The sequence below is a fragment of the Megalobrama amblycephala genome, linkage group LG2 (assembly GCF_018812025.1).
Source record: "Megalobrama amblycephala isolate DHTTF-2021 linkage group LG2, ASM1881202v1, whole genome shotgun sequence".
Classification (NCBI taxonomy): domain Eukaryota; kingdom Metazoa; phylum Chordata; class Actinopteri; order Cypriniformes; family Xenocyprididae; genus Megalobrama; species Megalobrama amblycephala.
This window is the reverse complement of record NC_063045.1, coordinates 57,557,233-57,578,508: the sequence shown is the minus strand read 5'-3', so window position 1 is coordinate 57,578,508 and position 21,276 is coordinate 57,557,233. Positions and strand designations below refer to the sequence as shown.

At 34.8% G+C, this 21,276-nt stretch overlaps 1 protein-coding gene across 1 annotated transcript in view; it reads right to left on the bottom strand.

The window, feature by feature from the left end:
* Nucleotides 1–21,276, bottom strand: part of LOC125262414 (calcium/calmodulin-dependent protein kinase type II subunit gamma) — an 82,795-nt gene that overhangs the window by 36,940 nt on the left and 24,579 nt on the right. Inside the window, 8 exon segments of the mRNA XM_048181175.1 lie at nucleotides 5,070–5,106; nucleotides 5,108–5,113; nucleotides 5,235–5,318; nucleotides 5,633–5,755; nucleotides 5,833–5,927; nucleotides 6,937–7,020; nucleotides 7,106–7,208; nucleotides 21,137–21,209. Of these exon segments, the coding sequence (XP_048037132.1) occupies nucleotides 5,070–5,106; nucleotides 5,108–5,113; nucleotides 5,235–5,318; nucleotides 5,633–5,755; nucleotides 5,833–5,927; nucleotides 6,937–7,020; nucleotides 7,106–7,208; nucleotides 21,137–21,209 (605 nt within the window).

The following is a 21,276-nucleotide window of genomic DNA, read 5'->3' as shown; positions in this document are numbered from 1 at the left end:
CAGGTCATGATGTGACGATACCACCATTTCCCCCAAGCATTTTTAGTGCTGTTGAGTGGATTCTTAAACACCTCTAATTGGCCACTTTGTTCACACGTTCAACATTCATGTCTGTGATTGGCTACAATGATCAACACTTCAAAAACATGTTGTAAATAGACATATTTAACGCTCTTCACCGATCGCTTACACAGATAAACACGGGAGCGTTTGAAAGCAGGCATCTGTCAGCGAATACCCTGTGTATCTGTATAAGCACTCGATGAACATGTTTTTGAAGCGTTGATCTCTGTAGCCAACAGGGCCGGATTGGGACTCATTTTCAGCCCTGGAGTTTCATGCCTTAGACCAGCCCACTTTAATTCACGACTGACTATATTAAAATAATGTAATTAAAACCTCAGTATATAAGTCTGCAAAGTGCACTGTTCTCTACATCCTTGTAAATAATTGTATTTTTCAAAATATCTTCAAATACCCATGATAGTACAAATGATAGTACAAAAAATGCTAAAATTTGATATAGTTATAGTTATAACTAGTTATAGTTATAATAATGCTTTTATAATGTGAACCATTGATTAATTCTCTAGCCATCTAGTGGCTGTAGTTAAAAATTCATGTTATTTTAATTTTAATTTAATTAAGTGTTTGCTTTCCAGTAGATGGCAGTAATCCTCCACTAAACCCAGGCACATTTTTCATGTCTATCACTATTAATTAAATGTAGAAATGTAGATCTTTATTAAAGTGGATTTAATATAAAATTTTGCCATTTTATATAAATGTATATACTTAAATTATTACAAATTGAGGCAAATAAATAACACAAAATACCATAAATCCTACAACTTTACAGTAAAATATTAAAGTAGGCTATTACGTTTGTTTAAAAAAAGTTACAAGTTACAAAATCACATTTTACTGTCTGGTTATGTAAGCTAGTTGGACAGAAAAATGAATATTGTTGGCCAATGTGTAATAGCATAGCAAGCAACATAACATAAGTGATAGGCCCTATATATTATTATTTGCCTACTATTATTACGATATGAGTAAGTTGCATACATGCCTTTATCTTTTGCATGTTTTCCCCTCTTCCTTTTTATTTATTTACGTTACTTAAATCGGCCTCCGGTGGCTTAGACCTTTTGCCATACCATAATTTAGTGTTGATTTAGAACTTGTCCCGCTGTCCCCACAGACGTCGCCTCATCCCTTCTTCTCGTATACTTTTGAGTGAGTTGTCTTCTCCGAGCGCACACTCAGAGTCCCTCCCGACCAGGTTAATTTACCCACCGAGTGACATGATATCATTGACGTTGTGTGCAAATGAGCGGTAAAAACCCGATCGCGCATTCGTTTGTTTGATTGTTTGTTTGTTTTTTCTTGCACGGGTGCCCCGTGCCACCCTGGCCCGTTGCCCATGTCGTCCAGGCCTACAGTAAATCCGTCACTGAATGTTTTTTTCGTCCACAGTTTCTAGAGCATCCATATTTCAACCCAGTGCCATGACAACACCGGCCCTCGCGGCCAAATAAACAGACCGGCCCACCGGAATTCTCCCGGTGCTCCCGATTAGCCAATCCGGGCCTGGTAGCCAATCACAGACATATCTTTTAAACGTGTGAACACAATGACCAATCAGAGGTGTTTAAGAATCCACTAAACAGCACTCAAAATGCTAGGGGGAAATGTTGGTATCGTCACATTTTTTAAATTTCAGTACTGACTTGGTACCGATGTCGGTACTTTTGCCAACCCAACAAAAGACTTTTTATGAGCTTACTGAATTACTGAATGAACACCCCACCTGCTTTCTAAAATTTTCTTTAATCATGGCCAATTTCTCAATTTTTTTTCTACTAATATATATATATAGGGGTGTAACGGTACATGTATTCATACCGAAGCGTTTCGGTACAGGGCTTTCGGTACGGTGCACACGTGTACCGAAGCATTGCATTGCAACATTGTAGCCTAACCAACAATAATCACAATAAGCTCTGCGTTTTGTTACTTTCGATAAGAAACAAAGTGTCATTCTTCAAATTCTGTCCACGAAATCCCGAAATTCAAACAGAAAATGCCGTTTTGATGCTCTTTTATGCGGCGTGACAGATCACTGTACAGGCGCTCCAGTTCCACCGGCAGCGCGAGCGAACGCGATTATCTCTTCCTGTTTAATACTAGTTACAGAATAATCATGAATGAACATCTGAAGGTATGTTGAAAGATACAGTACAACTTACTGAAACGGTCATATCTCCTGTAATCGCTCAATCAGTGTTTCAACGGCGGAAAGACATCAATGAAATCTTGTAAACAATATGTCATGTAGCATTTACCTCAGAAAAGCCATTCAGTGTCCAAAGTTCGCTAGAGAATATCTCTATTTCGCTTAATATATGCACTGTATTAGCCTATATATTCATTATATTTTACTTAACCTTTTAGTGATGTCTTGATTATTTAATGTATGTTTATATAAATCTGTCATGAAAATGACAACCACTGTGTAGAAATGATTATATTTCAACAACGGATTGGAGTAAAAACATTTAGAAGTTAATGCAAAAACTGCCTTATGTGCAGCTTACATGTTTGCATACAATTTGTTATTTGAGCGTCGATTATTTTATCTAAAAATAAAAAGCAATTGAATTTAGGCTAATAGTTTGGGCTCAGTTGTTAACAATTAATATTATAGTAGCATAATGTTCAAGTAAGGGCTCTCTACATAGTTTATACCATTAGCAAAGATAATTTTTTTTAACCTTAAGAAACTTTTATAGTTATAATTTCATTTAATATATTTACAGACAAAAACACAATTTGTTCAGTAAACCACTGTTTAATAAAAAAAAAGCAATTTTGTGATTAGTTTTCTCCCCACCTGCTGTACCGAAAACCACACCGAACCGTGACTTCAAAACCGAGGTATGTACCGAACCGTGAGTTTTGTGTACCATTACACCCCTAAATATATATATATATATATATATATATATATATATATATATATATATATATATATATATATATATATATATATATATATATGTGTGTGCGTGTGTGTGTGTTAGTGCTGTCAAACGAATAATTGCGATACTGTGTGTATATATATATATATATATATATATATATATATATATATATATATATATATATATATATATATATATACACATATATATATATATATATATATATATATATACACATATATACACACACAAAATTTATATTACATAAATAGATTTTATATATAAATATAATAGATTTTTGTTAAATACATACATGCATGTGTGTATATTTATATATATATATATATATATTATATACTCAGTACACACATATTATGTAAACACCAACTTTTATTTTGTATGGAAATAATCATTCGATAGCACTAAAAATAAATTGTGGAAAATAGTCATGAAAAACTAATTTACTTTATAATTTAAGGTGCAAGAAACCTTGACTAAATTATAACTGAACTTCAAAAGGAAAAAATAAAATGTCACTTTTTAAAAAAAGAGAGTGAACAGAGGAATAAGGATAAAGAATAAGGGAATGACATATGAGGGAAAGTGTGTGGAGTGACGCTCGGACACTCCCACGCCTCCTCTACCACTGAGTCACCCCGCGGGATGAGGTAATTACAGTAATGAGAGCAGAGAGAGGACGGGTGACGAGCCACCGACGGAGAGAGCAAGAAAGAGAGAGAGAGGCCATCTAAAACGCTCCTCAAACAGGAACACTGTTGCTTCCGCCCACCAGCCTGCTGTTGAAGTGCGAGTGAGAGAGAGAGAGTGTGAGTGTGTGTGTGTGTCGGGATGTGAGAGAGCAGATGCTTCATTACAGCAGATATAAATCACATGTTATTATAAACGCCAGTTATTACAAGCAGCATTTGGCACAGCCACAAACATCCAAAACACGTGGCCCGCTGCTCACAAACGACACGCACTTCCTACAGAACCACACGTCTCTGAATCAATCTGTCAGGACACGGCCCGACTCTGAACGTCCAGCTGCACTCCAAAATCGAACAGTCGGATAAGAAACCGTGTATCATTCCCTTAGCTGCGAGATTTCCTTTTGTACTGAAGTGTCTGGTGCATTAAGCTCAAGGCAGGATTTATTAATAGCATAAATACTTAAATAGACCATTTAAAGGGATAGTACACCCAAAAATGACAACTCTGTCATCATTTGTTCACCCTCATGTCACTCCAAACCGACTGATTTCCATTCCTCCGTTTCACTATCCAAAAAGCACAATAAAAGCTCCATTTTACTTGTCAGCTATATTCTATATACACATACTAAATTACTTCAGAAGCCATATGGAAAAAAAGCTTTTACTCTTACACAAAGCTATCACTTTGCTTCAGAAGATTTGGAACAGCACACAAATGTCATGAACTCATTTTTGTTTTGTAATCATTAGAGCTGCTAGTCAACATTCACTTGCAATGTATGGAAATTGCATAATTATATGGATGAAAAAGAGTCATAGGAGTTTGGTATGATCGCAATTTTCATTTTGGGGTGAATTATTCCTTTAAGAGTCAGTGTTGTTTTTGTTAACTACAACAAAAACTATTGAAAATGTTTTTGGAGTAAAGCTGAAATAAAATAAAATATAAATACTAGATGAAAAATGTAAACTTAAAATGCTTACACAAAAACTAGAAATGCTGCACTAGTTAGGTACTAAAATTGAAATAAAAATAAATTAAAGCTAAATAATAAAAAAAAAAACCCTATAAAAACAACAAAATCACATAGATTATTGAAACTTAAAAGTGAAAATATAACAGGAAGTGCTAATTAAAAATAATAATAATTTATGCTATAATAGTATATAAATATTTTAAATTAACACTGGTAATAAGAGTTTGTGTTGAGGCTTTTAGAACAGAAGTCTGATTCATTTAATGAGTTTTTATTTCTCTACTCAAGAAGTCAAATAGTTCATCTAACATGGTTGAGTGATTGTTCAGGCCTTTGGGTTTTGTCTTTCTGAGCACAATGTCTATACAACAGGATTGATGTGAACTTACCAGAGAAATTGCGCGACACCAGCATGGTGGTCAATATTCGCACCCTAGATGCAAGAAAGAGATCATAAGGTAAACAGAGGAATCAATTGGTGGTTTTCAGGCATATAGAGATCAAATGCATTCAGTTGCAGGTATGATGACTTTGAAAAAGAGACATCAGCAGACCTTGAGTTTCCTTCTTGCGTTGAACTTCTTCAGGCACTCGACTGTTTCCTGTCTGTGCATCATGGACGCCACAGTGGAGCGTTGCTGTGAGAAACAGAGGAATCATTATATTGATTCAAATTAGAATTGTTTTGCATATACTTTTGGGTCTTAAGGTTAATATGGAACTAAAACTGATCCTATTTATATAGTACACATTCCTGGACTTATTGTGAATGGTTAATATTAAGGGAAAGGGGGGAAAAATTAAGTCCTGCCACATTTTACATTTCAAAAATGTAGTTTCATCTTGAAATATACCACATCTTAGAAATAATACGGGTGTTATGTTGATTTTGAGCATATGTATTCTGGTGAATGTTGGCATTTTGTGCTGGTCGGTGGCCGGTGATACTCACGCAGACCCATGGGTGTTTAAGAGCCTCTTGCGCCGTGATTCTCTTGGCTGGATTGATGGTCAACATCTGATTGATGAGGTTTTTGGCTTCAGGGGTAACCGTGTCCCATTCTGGGGAGGGAAACTATAGGAAACATAGGAGTATGGTTATATTTTGACTCCACAAGTTGTACTGTATGATAGAAACCAAAGGGGACTCACGTCATAAGCCCCGGCTTTGATCTGCTGATAGAGCTTGTGCTGGTCTTCATCCCAAAATGGAGGATACCCCACCAACAGAATATACAGGATGACTCCTGCAACGACATTATGGATATTTCACTTCTACCAGATTCTATGCATTTCTTGAAATTATAATATAAAAGCAAATAAAATTATATTATATTATATTATATTATATTATATTATATTATATTATATTATATTATATTATATTATATTATATTATATTATTAAATAAACAAACTTATTTTGTTTAAAAAAAATAATACACATTCTTTTCAAATATATTCTATCAAATGTAAATAATATTTTATAAATTACATAAAAATATAATAAATATAAACAATGGCAAATGTTTAATTTTTTTTTTTTTTTTTTTCCCAAATACATTTTCCCAACAAACATTTAATATAAAATATATGGAAAATACAATAAAAAAAAATTATATTTGTTTGCACCTTTCACAGTCTATTTTTTATTTAATATTTAATTTTATAAATTATACATTTTATTTTATTTAAAATTAGACCTAATTAAAGATATTGTTTAAAAAATAATTTTTTTTTACAATTATTTTACAAAAAATATTTTAACTAATATAAAAAAAATGAAATGGCAAATGTTTGAACTAAATGGCATACAAATATATTACATTTAACTAAAATTCAGTTCAAGATTGATAAAGAGTTTTATTTAACTAAACATTTATTTTGTGACAACAAACAAACAAAATGCTACATAATCTGTGAATTGCTTCATTGATCCTAATGAACCACTTAGTTGAAATGAATCAGAATTCCCAACCACAGACAAATAAAAAAAAACACACCATCCCATCTACTGATCTGCAAAGCAATTAAACTGCTCGACTAGAGATACTCTAGAGAAAGTGGACGTGAAACACGACGATGGTGAAAGCGGCGCTTGGCAACAGCCTCTTGACAACACCTGCCGGAAAGAGCTCTCCACATCTGAGAGCTGATGTGTCTGAATATGTACGGGGTGTCGAGAGAGCCAGAGAGAGAGAGAAAGAAGATAGAAATAGATGCAAAGAACTCTATCGGGAGAGAGCGTGTGACTCACCACATGCCCAAATGTCCACAGGTTTCCCATAAGCCTCCTTTCTCAGCACTTCTGGAGAAAGGTAACCTGGCGTTCCAGCAAACCCTTCGTGTGAAAGTAAAAATTATTAAACAAATAATGCACAACAGTTGAGGATTTTTGCTTGGGAGATTTTAAAGTGACCACATACCAAACCAGGCCTGCTGGTCCCCTTGTACTTCAATGGCCAGGCCAAAGTCGGCCAACTTGACAGCGGCGTTCTTGCATTTACTGGCCAAAAGCAGGTTCTCCGGCTGGGGGGGAGATCAGGGGCGCACTCATATTACTGCTGAACCAAAATCTGATACACATCACCTTTTAACACTTAACACATAACGTACAACCACAGCTGTGCGTGAGATACAGCATACGAACAGAATCAGCTTCCAAAATATAAGCTGTGCTGGGCAGTGCCAAGTTCAGCGTCACCTGTAGAGTTTGCTTCAGCTTTTTTTTTTTTAAATCATGTTTATTAGCAAATTCCCAGTGATGTACTGCTGAGCTCTTCCTACTTGAGATCTTTGACTTTTGACCTTAAGATTCCAAAAAGATTTACAAAAGTTCCAATGATGGACACTCAGAATATAAAAAGAAACAAAATGACGACGTTAGCATCGCAGGTGTTCAAATGTCAACAAAGACACCTCCTAACAAAAACAAAATGCAGATAAATGATCCTGAGCCATTGGTTCTCAACCAGGGAGTCGGGACCCACTAGAGGGCCTCAGCATGCTTCAGCTCAAACAGCTAAAAACCAAGATGTAAATTGACATCATTTCCTATTTTAATTTGTTCCCTCAACAACTACCATTTTTATTTAATTGATAACCAGGGCTCCCACAGTGTTGAAAAATATGATATATGATAATGATATATGAGGGAACTTAAAAAAGCAATTTCTAGACTAGGAAAAGTCATGAAAATGTATAAAATCTTAAGAAACCATGGAAATTTCTATAGTATATATATATATATATATATATATATATATATATATATATATATATATATATATATATATATATATATATATATATATATATATATATATATATATATATATATATATATATATATATTGGAACCACTAAGATTTTTAATGTTTTTAAAAGAAGTTTCGTCTGCTCATCAAGGCTACATTTATTTAATTAAAAATACAGTAAAAACAGTAACATTGTGAAATATTATTACAATTTAAAATAACTGTTTTCTATTTGAATATATTTCACAAAGTAATTTATTCCTGTGATGGCAAAGCTGAATTTTCAGCATCATTACTCCAGTCTTCAGTGTCACATGATCCTTCAGAAATCATTCTAATATGCTGATTTGCTGCTCAAGAAACATTTAATGTGTACAATTGTACAAAATATTTGTGTACAATATTTTTTTTCAGGATTATTTGATGAATAGAAAGTTCAAAAGAACAGTGTTTATCTGAAATCTAATCTTTTGTAACATTATAAATGTCTTTACTGCCACTTTTGATTGATTTAATGCATCCTTGCTGAATAAAAGTATTCATTTCTTTAATTTCTTTTCAAAAAAATAAAAATAAAAATTCTTACTGACCCCAAATCTTTGAACGGTAGTGTATAATGCTACAGAAGCTTTGTATTTCAGATAAATGCTGTTCTTTTGAACTTTCTATTCATCAAGGAATCCTGAAAAAAAGAGCAGTACAACTGTTTTCAACATTGAAAATAATCATAAATGTTTACTGAGCAGCAAATCAGCATATTAGAATGATTTCTGAAGGATCATATGACACTGAAGACTGGAGTAACGATGCTGAAAATTCAGCTTTGCATCACAGGAATAAATTACTTTGTCAAATATATTTAAATAGTACACAGTTATTTTAAATTGTAATAATATTTCACAATATTACTGTTTTTTACTGTATTTTTAATTAAATAAATGTAGCCTTGGTAAGCAGACGAAACTTCTTTTAAAAACATTAAAAATCTTAGTGGTTCCAAACTTTTGGACTGTACTGTATGTATATATATATATATATATATATATTTCTAGTTATGAGAAGCTTTAAAATATTTAAGCACACAGAAGCTGCTATTTTTTTTAAAAAGAAAAAGTCTTATTTCTTGATCATGAATGACTGGAAAATTCATGTAAATTTATTGCCAATGAAGAGTATTAAAACATTCAACTCTTGAAACTTCTAGAATTATGAAATATATATTTTTAAATTTGAATTACTTGTGTATACACCCTCACCAAGCCATTTTATTAGGTACACCTGTACAACTGCTCCTTAAAGTCTCACTGAAGTGCCTTGAAACGCGCAGCATTATTCAATATGTTGACGTAATTTCAACTGAAACAGGAAGACAGGGCGGGACATATCAAACAGCTCCTCCCCTTTTTAAAAATAGCCAATAGTGTTTCGTTTATATCAGCTCGGCCAAAGCTGTTGAGCTTGGTAAAGCCTCAGTTTTCTTCTAATCTTTAACTGTTTCTCCTCCTAATCTACAACATATCACTTTAAAATATATCATTCAAATAGGTCAAATGGGTCCGATACTTTTTGTGATCCGCTCTGTGCTCTCCTGCCTCTGGACCGGAGCAGACTGTGTTGGAAAGCATGTCTTTGCCTCATTGGAAAGCATATTTACACAGTCTTAATCATTCCCTATCCCCTATGGTCCAACCCGGTACTAGCAAGGTGTAATAAAGTGGCTGTTGAGTGTATATAAAACATTTTATTTCAGTATTTTAATATATTTACACTCCTAATGTGTGTAAATAAAAAAGGGTTTTTTTTTTTTTTTTAAATGTTACAAAAAATTAGCAGCTTTTTCATTCCAGCAGAGGTACCAGGAATATCTTCACCTATATGCAGGGCCTTTGAACATTGTCTTGAAGTATGAGGGATCTTTGAGTCAAATTGGTTGAGAAGCACTGTGCTTAGCAAGGTTAGCATTTGTTCTGCAGGTGATTTTACACACCTGTGTGCAAACATTTGTTACATTATCAGTAGTAAGGAAGAAACTTTGACTCCCTGATGATTTAGTAACATTTACAAATTTATTTTATTTTCTAAACTTTTGAAACATGGCTATGAACTATGACTATATCTTGACTGTATAAATTGCTCTTTCAAATGGAAAGATGAGAAAACTGCATTCGAGTTTTTGTTCTTCCTGAAAGGAATCTTTAATGCTGCTCTTTACTGTGATTCTATCCTAGTGTTCCTCACAGCACCTTCCTCTTGAGACCTGACTGGATTATCTTTAGCTTAACACAGTCGATTTGATTGACAGGACGGGCTCTCAGTGATCCCACTGGTGTTAGATAAAGATTTCAGGAAAATTAGCTTCGTTTCACACAACACAATTTACCTCCACAGACATTTACATAGAACATTGAGAACATTTAACCTGCTAGGGTTGATTTGATTTCATGTTGATTCACAGCAAAAACTCTCCCGGGAGTTTATTTGACTCCACACCCAATTAACACTGAAGCAGTGTTAAAGTTAATGAGATAATTAAGTGATTAATTGAGTGATGATTGACCATGATTGAAGACACCTGATGTTAAAAAGCCGAATCACTGAAGGAGAAAATCGCACATTATAAGTCACCATTATGGTGATCAGTGTTTGCTTAGTTATGTGAATCTAACTCTGAGATTGGGCTCTAAATGAGTTTGGTGATTCGGGTCAAATGATGATTATGTTAAAACATAACCAACACCACCTGATAATATTTTCTCTTTGCTTGTCTGGCTCCTATAACTCAGTTACAGAAGCCAAACAAAATGTAACGTAAGCAAACACTGATCACCATAATGGTGACTCAATTTGTGATTTTCTCCTTCAGTAATTCTGCTTGTTAACATCAGGTGTCTTCAATAATGGTCAATCATCACTTAATTAATCAATTAATTATCTCATTAACTTGAACACTCTTATTTTAACACTTTAAAGTCCCCGTGTAGTCAATTTTATCCCTTAAAACTCATCTTTGATCACCAAAATAACATTTATGCCTTAAAACAGCTTGAATGTAACTCTACACCCTTGCCTCATTTAGTATACGGGGTTCTATAAATATGCAAATTAGCACCGCCTCCACTCACACCAGCTCAGAGATCCACTCGCTGACGATCACACATTGACGTGATTGGTTACACGGTAGTTTGTGACGTCAGAAACACCAGCGATTTTAAACCGCGTCTTTTTTTTCACTTCAGTTTTAAAGAGAAAATACTCAGCAATTTGCACATGGTTTGTCTTACAGCACATTAAAACACCACATAGACATACAAATAACATTAAAAACTTGATTTTCACTACAGGAGGACTTTAACACTCTTGAGTGTGGACTCAAATAAACTCTGATGAGAGTTAATTTAACACTGGGGTTTTTGCTGTGTAATATAAATATGCACATACTAACATTCAAATGTTTGGAGCCAGTAGATTTTTTTTAAAGGGAAATTTAGACTTTTATTCAGCAAGGATGCATTAAATTAAAAGTAAAGATCATTATAATGTCACAAAAGATTTCCATTTCAAATAAATGCTGTTCTTTTGAACTTTCTATTCATCAAACATGCATCACAGTTTCCACAAAAATATTAAGCAGCACAACTGTTTTCAACATTTATAATAATCAGAAATGTTTCTTGAGCAGCAAATCAGCATATTAGAATGATTTCTGAAGGATCATGTGACACTGAAGACTGGAGTAATGATGCTGATAATTCAGCTTTGATCACATTTTAAAATATATTCAAATAGAAAAGTTATTTTACATTGTAAAGAATATTTCACAATATTACTGTTTTTATTGTATTTTTGATCAAATAAATGCAGCCTTGGAGAGCAAAAGAATTCTTTCAAAAACATCTTACTGACCCCCCAAACTTTTGAACGGTAGTGTACCTCCATAAATATTTACACAGAACATTTAGCAAACGGTATCAAGAAATCCAATAGGGTCCATTTTAATTTCATGTCGAACTTAAAACGCACATACAAGTTGTCACATGACCAACTGTCACTCATTTAGACGTATTAGTTAATAATACATCATCCCACTTATCACACACATTCACACAATGTTCAGCATGAGAGTGCAAGTGTGTGCTATTATTAAGTAGGTTACGTTCACTCTGCTCTGGTGGAAGTTGAGCCAGGTGGGAAATTGGGTCCAGAGGAGCAAAGCATCATGGGAAACTTATTCAGTCTCAATCTCTGATCTCTTTCTTTCTCCAGCTACAGATGCCATACTGAAAAAGAGACGGACGGTCTCTGTGTTCTGACGCTCAACTGCCGTTGCCATCTGCTGGAGCTATTCGTGGAGCTCAGATGGCATCTCGACGTTTCGAGCTCATGATTTAAAACGCGTTCTTGCTTGAGAATCTGTAGGATGGTGTGAAATGCAATGACCTTGAGCTGCATCCGGGGAAACGACACTGGAAATGTATTCAGACTGAGATTTGTATAACCTGATTCTTTGAAATATAAAAAAGCAACTTTTAAGCTAAAGCAGGATTAGGAAGAGAAGCAACATGAAATCAAAATTGACCCTATATACTTTATTAACAGACATTCTTGATCACACTGTAATCGATTTACTGGTCAATGATATCCCATTCTAGTTCAGAGTCAACTTGTTTGTGAAGTCTTCAGATGAACTGCATTTAAATTGACAAAGACAACAGCAAAAGATTTAATCTGGCATATTAGCACAATCTGAAGTTTTAAGCCAGACATAGACATCCATGCACACAACAGCACAGTCACCCATGCCATATTAAGCCACACCTCGTACTGATTATTAATCATCTCACCATCCGAATCTCATCATAATCATACACGGCACATTTGGACATCAAAGCATGCACGACACACGCACAGACAAACATCACCTGTCACTCACCTTGAGATCTCGGTGCACCACGCCCATTTGATGGCAATGAAGCACCGCCTCCAGGATCTGCTGGATGCAGTGACTGCATGCAAACACCAGGGGGCGCATGTTAGTTTGAGCAATGCCATTCTCTCGTGCACAGGCACAGGCAGGAAATGCAGGGCGATTACAAGGAGCTACTAATAATATAACAATACATCTTCGCCAAACATAATAAAATACTTTAAGTGACTCCCTCTTCCAAAAAACTGTCTTGTAAATCTTGTAAAGTGTGGCAAAGACTTTTATCTACTAGAGGAAGCTCCCTACAACATGTCTAGGTCACATTTCACCACCAAATCAAAAGAAAAATCAGTCAATCAATCAATCAATCAATCAATCAATCAATCAATCAATCAATCAATCAATCAATCAATCAATCAATCAAATCAATGAGTCTGTCTATCATAAATAAATATATTTTATTGTTATTTAACTTATTTTTATTCTTGTTATTTATTTAAAAAAATTTATTAAAATAAAAATATATTAAATAAATAAAAACAAAAACATAAAATGTAAAATAAAATTCTTAAGATGGTTAATTATTTGTTTATTTATCATATTTTAAATGAATAAAAACAAAAATAAAATTTTGAATAAAATTATTAATGGTTATTTACTTGTTTATCATAAATACATATTTTTGTTGTTTATTTAATTTATTTGTATTATATTTATTATTAATAAATAATAGTCTATTTAATAAATTATTTGTATTATGCAGGTTTCATTATATTTTAAATAAATAAAAACTTTATTTTATAATTAGTCTATTTTATAAATTATTTTTCATTATATTTTAAATAAAAAACAAACAAACAAAATGTAAAATAAAATTAATAAAATTATGTATTTATTTATCTATCATAAATTCATGTTTTTATTTAATTTATTTTGTATTATTTATAAATAGTCTATATGTTTTGTAATTATTATTATTTTTTTTCATTATATTTTAAATAAATAAAAACAAACAAATAAAAATGTAAAATACAATTCTTAAAATGGTTAATTGTTTATTTATCATAAATAAAATGTATTGTTGTTTTTAAATTTACTTTGTATTATATATATACTATAAATAAATAGTTTATTAGTTTTAGTTTTAGTACTATAATTTGTAATTATTATTTTTAATTATATTTTAAATAAATAAACAAACAAATAATTAATAGTTTATTTTATAATTAGTCTATTTTATAAATTGAATTACTATTATTATTATTATCGTTGTATTTTAAATAAAAACAAACAAACAAACAAACAAACAAAATGTAAAAATACAAATCTTAAAATGGTTAATTGTCTATCATCTATCTATCTATCTATCTATCTATCTATCTATCTATCTATCTATCTATCTATCTATCTATCTATCATAAATTCATTTTATTGTTGTTTATTTAAATTATTTGTATTATATTTATTATAAATAAATAATAGTCTATTTTATGGTCTACTTTAGAAATTATTTTTATTAATAATATTTATTTTTCATTATGTTTTAAATAAAAAAAACAAACAAGTAAATAATATTTAAAATAAAATTCTTAAAATGGTTGTGACATTTTCATGCCAGTTAAGCACATTTTATCCAAAATTTTTATTGCCATAATCAAGGGCTCAAGTTATCAAAGCTCAGCTAATTAATTCTTTATTTTGATTTCAGAGTAAAATATGACCCAGACAGGTTTCGTGAGATTCACCTTTGGATTTATCTTATCTGCAAAAACCCTGAAGTGTTTGTGTTCAAACACATAAAAAAAAAACTTGGGACTTGAGGAAGACAACCACCGTCACCCAAAACAGGGACCCTTGACAGATAAACAGAGTTATTTGATGAAATAAAGGCTCCTCCTCTATATTATAACCTCTGTTCAGTCTGCAGAAGTGTTAATGTGCATCGACGTCTTTTGAAACAGCAGACATGATGCTTTTCCTGCGTACAGAACCCTGTTTTACTGACACAGGAAGCTCTAGCTAACACTACACACTTAAAACTGCTCTCAAGGGTGAGACGATCTCACCACCCACGACGAGAGCGAGCATCAGGAGAGATAGAGAGAAGGTGAAAGAGAAAGACTGAGACGGGAAAGAATCGCAAAAAGAGAGGCAAGACTGGCATGCGGCCCTGGAAAGGCTCTGGCGCTGCAGCGGACTGGAGTGCGGAGAGCCGCACTGTGTTTTTTGGCAGTCTTGTGGTGAGATAGAGCTTGAGGAAATGTACCGGTGTGTGAGGAGAGGGAGGTGGACGGCGTGAGTCAGCCTGTGTAGGCGTGTGCTGCTGATTTACTGAGAGTGAAAGTGTGTGTGTGTGTGTGTGTGTGTGTGTGTGTGTGTGTGTGTGTGTGTGTGTGTGTGTGTGTACATGTTGTAAAACTGGAACATACAAAGCCGTTATCTCATTCTTCTACACTAGGACTCTTCAACTGCCTTCTTTTGGGGGACAAATTATCCAGATGATCCATCTATCAAGTCACAAAAAAATACTGCAAAAAAAGCATGACTTTCACTTTAAATTTCACTTTATAAGAATGATCATTTCATCATTTTAGGAACAGGGTTACAAATTAGGATATATTTAGAGTTTTTGTTTTGTGTTCCACATAATACAATTAATTTTATTTTGTGTAATCTTATCTATCTATCCATCCATCCATCCATCACTCTATCAATCTATCATGCCATCCATCCATTGTTTCCTCCATGCATCAATCATCCATCCATACATCCTTATATTTATCTATCGATCTATCTAGAATAAATAGAATAGATTACGCACCATCCATCCATCCATCATATTCTCCACCCATCCATCCATACATCGTTTCCTCCATGAATCCATCCATCCATCGTTCCATCCATCCATCCATCCATTGTTCCCTCCATCCATCCTTCTATCATCTCCTCCATCTATTCATCCATCCATCGTTCCATCCATCCAGCCATCCATCAATCGTTTCCTCCATGCATCCATCCATCGTTTCCTCCATGCATCCATCCATCCATCCTTATATCTATCTATCTATCTATCTATCTAGAATAAATAGAATAGATATCGCACCATCCATCCATCCATCATATTCTCCACCCATCCATCCATACATCGTTTCCTCCATGAATCCATCCATCCATCGTTCCATCCAGCCATCCATCAATCGTTTCCTCCATGCATCCATCCATCCATCCTTATATCTATCCATCTATCTATCTATCTATCTAGAATAAATAGAATAGATATCGCACCATCCATCCATCCATCATTTTCTCCACCCATCCATCCATACATCGTTTCCTCCATGCATGCATCCATCCATCCATTGTTCCCTCCATCCATCCTTCTATCATCTCCTCCATCCATCCATTCATCCATCCATCGTTCCATCCATCCATCAATCGTTTCCTCCATGCATCCATCCATCTATCCATCCAACCATTGTTCCCTCCATCCATCCTTCTGTCATTTCCTCCATCCATCCATTCATCCATCCATCGTTTCCTCCATCCATCCATCCAATCAACATTCCATCTATATATTGCTCCATCTATCATTCCATCTATCCATCCCTCATTCCTCCATCCATCGTTCCCTCCATCCATCCTTCTATCATTTCCTCCATCCATTCATCCATCCATTGTTTCCTCCATTGTTCCATCTATATATTGTTCCATCCATCCATCCATTGTTCCATCTATCATTCCAACAATCCATCAATCCATCCGTCCATCCATCGTTCCATCTATATATCGTTCCCTCCATCTGATGGATGGACGGACGGACGGATTGATGGATGGTTGGAACAATGGAGGAAACTATAGATGGATGGAATATTGTCCCATCCATGCATCCATCTATAGTTTCCTCCATTGTTCCAACCATCCATCAATCCATCCATCCACCATTCCATCCATTCATCCATCCATCACTAAAAATATAAATAACTAAAAAAAGTGGCAAAACTGTACAGACCTCCATTTTTGTCCTGCAAATATTAGCCTAGATCAAGTACAATTTCATTTCATTAGAACTTGATCTGATGATGAAATGGGCCACAACCGTACAGCTAACTTCTCTGTCACTCCTCCTTTGAAGGTTTGTTTTTCACCATCAGTGTCTCTTTAATAAATAAGACACATTTATCAGATTAGACACAATCAAAACTGGTGCACCTGACTGAACTATAGACTTAATCTCTAACTCTTCTCCAAATACGACCACTGAGTACTGAACTCGTCTCTGGTCGCACAGCAATTTCATCAATTTCAATCGAAAGGCAATAAAAATGATTGAAGGCTGGATTTGGCTCACAGGCTGCCAGCTGAAGAGCCCCAAGGCTAACACTGTTTGGTTCACTAATTTAACGTAAAAAGATCCGCAAGAAAGAAAAATCACATATGGGATCTCTTTAAAAGAGTTATAGCGTAAGGAATCCAATTTTCTTTGATCTTTTTGAGGTAAAAGAGTTCAACTATAAAAACAGTGACTTCGAGAGCTCAAAACTTCTCCAGTCCGAAAACAGCTGCAGAATCGACTTGTTCTGAATGAGTCCTTAAATCCTAAATTGAACATGATCACCCATTTTACATGTTAAAAAACTCAATCTAAAACATTTAACATTACGTTATGATCGTTTTTAGAACATATGTGTATGTATATTTGTATATTTGTGTATGTGTATGTGTATTTAGAGCAAATCATTACATTATCATCAGCATATGACCCCAAAATTTAGATTTTGAGTAGCAAGTAGCAATATGAACTCAAATTCACCCATGACCAAATGATCTGATCTATGCTATCCACATTATTTTAAGGCTCTACACTGTTACTGGAATTGTAGGAGAATAACCTGAGACAAAGTTATTGGGTAAATAAAATAAATGAGAAAATTAAGTCTCCTGAGCAATAAAAGTGCAATCCCTAACTATTTTCCATCTGTCAGCAAGTCAAGAGGTCCATCTGTCAGCAAGTCAAGAGGTCAGACCTATCAAATACATCAATAGCAGGTCATATGGTGCGGGTAGCCTCACATTTTACCATGATTCCCCTTCTCAAAGGAGGTGCAGGTCTGGCTGGCATGAGGTCAGACTGAGCAGACACAGCCAGAAGCTTAATTTGAGCTTCTGAATCAAGACCACAACAAGCTGCGAGACTCTGAAAGAGCCCTTCACTCAAGTGACTATTAAACAAAACAGCGGCACTCTGTCATCCTGAATGCCAGGCTTGACTGAAACAATGCATTACACGCACCCGAGTATTACCCAATTGCAAAGATAAATGACACTGTTTTGAAACAACAGAGAGGAAGAAAGACAGCGAGACAAGAACAAAGAAAGAGCAGAAGACAGAATGGGTGAGGAGATACTCTCAGTGCATCAAGAGAAGTAAGGCTGTTTTCACACTAGAGCGTCTGCTGCCGACCCGAGTTCATTTGAAGTCACAATTTGGTTGGTTTGATCAATGGGGCAGAACCTTCAAATATACCTTATCTACCCCCAAAGGGTGCGTATTAGTACCTTAAATGGATAGATCAGGCAAATATGAGAGTTCTGTCATTATTTAACCTCATGTCATTCCAAACCTGTATGACTTTCTTCTGTGGAGCACGAAACAAGATATTTTGAAGAACGTTTGGGTCAGTATTTGTCATTGTTAACTAAAACTTAAACTACAGAGTGCAATAGTTAGGTTCCGGAAGTAAAAACTCTATTCATTTTCTCCATAGGGAAATTGATTTTGAACAATAACATAAACCTTTAAAGACACCCTTACTGTGAGCTACGAGTTTGTTAATCTATGGAATTTGATTCTGTTGAAGATGTCAGCCTGCATTATTCATGGTGGAAAAACTACATTACCCATGATGCTGTGCAGAAAACTCCACTAATCAGAGTCGAAACAAGCAAAACGCATCGAAGCGCCGCAAATGATGTAATAGAGTCGATCTCCCTACACTCTCGAAATACTTAAATATTTGAATAAATATGATAATATTTGAATATTTTGCATATTTTGCAATGCTTCATGGGATTGTAGTTCTTTCAATCACTAAAGCCGTTAAGTACACAGTCTTGTACTTTGTATTTTTGTCTGATTTTCAAATACTTTTTTGCTTCAAATCAAAGTTAGTAATGTTATGATTTGTGTCGTAGCTGGTTGGCTTGGTTTTTGAAATCCCTATGGGAGAAATGAATGGAAAAAATACTTCCTGAACCAATTGCACTTAAAAAGTGGACGGGCACTGTTGCACTCTATTGGACGTTTTTCAATGTCAAATTTTTCTATCGTGTTTCGCACAATACAATCAGTCATATAGGTTTGGAACAAGTGTGCCGCACAAGTCCTGAAAAGTAAAGCCAAAAGTTTTGATCGCCCCCAGGTGGCTAGATGCAGTATAAGTCATAAACACCGCCCCCTCCATGTATGGGACAAGAGACAAACTAAATCAAATTACACTTCGAATAATTTTTTTCCAAAGATGGTTTCTGTCATTTTATGTAGTTGTCACGCTGATGTAAGTTTAAGTGTGTTTGGTTTTAGTTAGTTATTTGATGCGTTAAAAACAGGGGTTTGATGTCATGATTGACAACTGAAATTGACAGCTTCTCTGAGCGAAGTAGTCACTGAGGCATCGACTGACCTTTTTCAGGATTTTCAATGGAGATTGGAACATAAATTTTAATCTGTACATTTCTATAACTGCTTATTTCACACAAACAAAATGAATTGTTCTGCAGTAAACTGTACTAACTGATTCTGAGGGAATATGGGCGGGGCCTTGATACCGCAGCTCCACTTCATGCTCACTACTGCGCAGACTCAGGCTCCAAGATGTCAGCACCATATTTGGACATTGGCGGCTTCACTTATCTACAATGGAAGAGAATAAAGGTGCGTCGTCCGTATTTTTTTACAGTCTATGTTTTGGAACGGCATGAAGCTGAATATATGAAGACAGAACCCTCATTTTTGTGAACTAGTGATTTAAGGTTGCACATTAGTACCTTAAGGTGAAAGCAATAAAGCATCATTTGAGGCATCATAATAAAACTTGTTTCATTTTAATGCTTGTTCAAAATTGACTTCACTTGCATCTGCAACAGATATGTTTGTATGACACAATTTTCACTGTGAATTAGAGCCAAATACTGCAACGTGAAAACTGACCTGGAGAGGAATTCAGGCCAAACTACCCACACACTGAAACAAAACATTTGGTGTAGCATTTAAATGACCCTTCGCAGGGAGTTTGATTGACAAGCGATCTGACCAATCAGAACGCTGAATCCACCATTTTGTCCAACAAAGCAGTCAGGAGTTAGAAGATTAACCTCGGTGGACTTTAACTTGAAAAATAGTGTGTATTGACGTCTTTCCGCGTTTGAAACAACATTCCTTCTCATGTTCATTCATGTTTATTTGATGCTATAAATGAACTAGTAGGAAGAGATGATCAGTTCACCAGCTGCTTGAGCTGAGGCGATACAGCAATCTGTCACGACACATTAAAGAGCCACAAAACATTTTTTATTGTTTGAATTTCTTAAAAACTACACAGTTTGAAAGCTGGGACTTTGTTTAATATTATAAGTAACCTGCTCTGTCTTGTCTGTCGACGTGTTGTCAGTATCCTCTTTGCTCTGCGATGTATTTTTCACTGCGTGTGGCGTGACAGCGCCACGGCTTGTCGGACAAAGCAACAGTAACTAAGGGGGGCGGGTCTTTGCGAAGGGTCAAATTGAAACAATTTTAACTCAGAAATTGCAAGTAAATTTCACAAATAATTAAAAAGAAATGGCAAGTAATACACTGAATTAAACGTGAAATTTTGAGGAAATTTAGTATTATCTTGTGAAACATACTCCAATAATGATTGCTTTATTTACATTTCTTGCAATTCCCTGTGCATTTTAAGCTTTGGTAGTAAAACCAGGGCAACAAAAAAATATTTTTCTATCATAGACCCTGTTTTCTTACTAAAATGGCAAAAAATTGCTGCTAGGGCTCAGAACAGTACTCGCATTAAGTACGCAAACGAAACAAAATCAGAGCAGGGAATTGAACTCAGGGTTAGATCAAATGATAAAACCAAGTGTGAAAACAGCCATTGAGTGCAGAAACACACCTAAAGTCCCAGACGTACGGTTCAAGACAGTCAAGACACAGAAATGAGCAACTTGAAACAGGCAAGAATCACATGACACATGCAGGGGGCCAGTGCACTTCCCATACTGACCTTCAGGTCCCTGTGCACTATGTCATGATGGTGAATGTGACTGACACTCTCTAGAATCTGATGGATACAATGACTGCAAAGACAAGCGAGAGAGGAGAGGACAGACAGGAAACAAGAAGAAAAAGAATTGATGAGGGAAG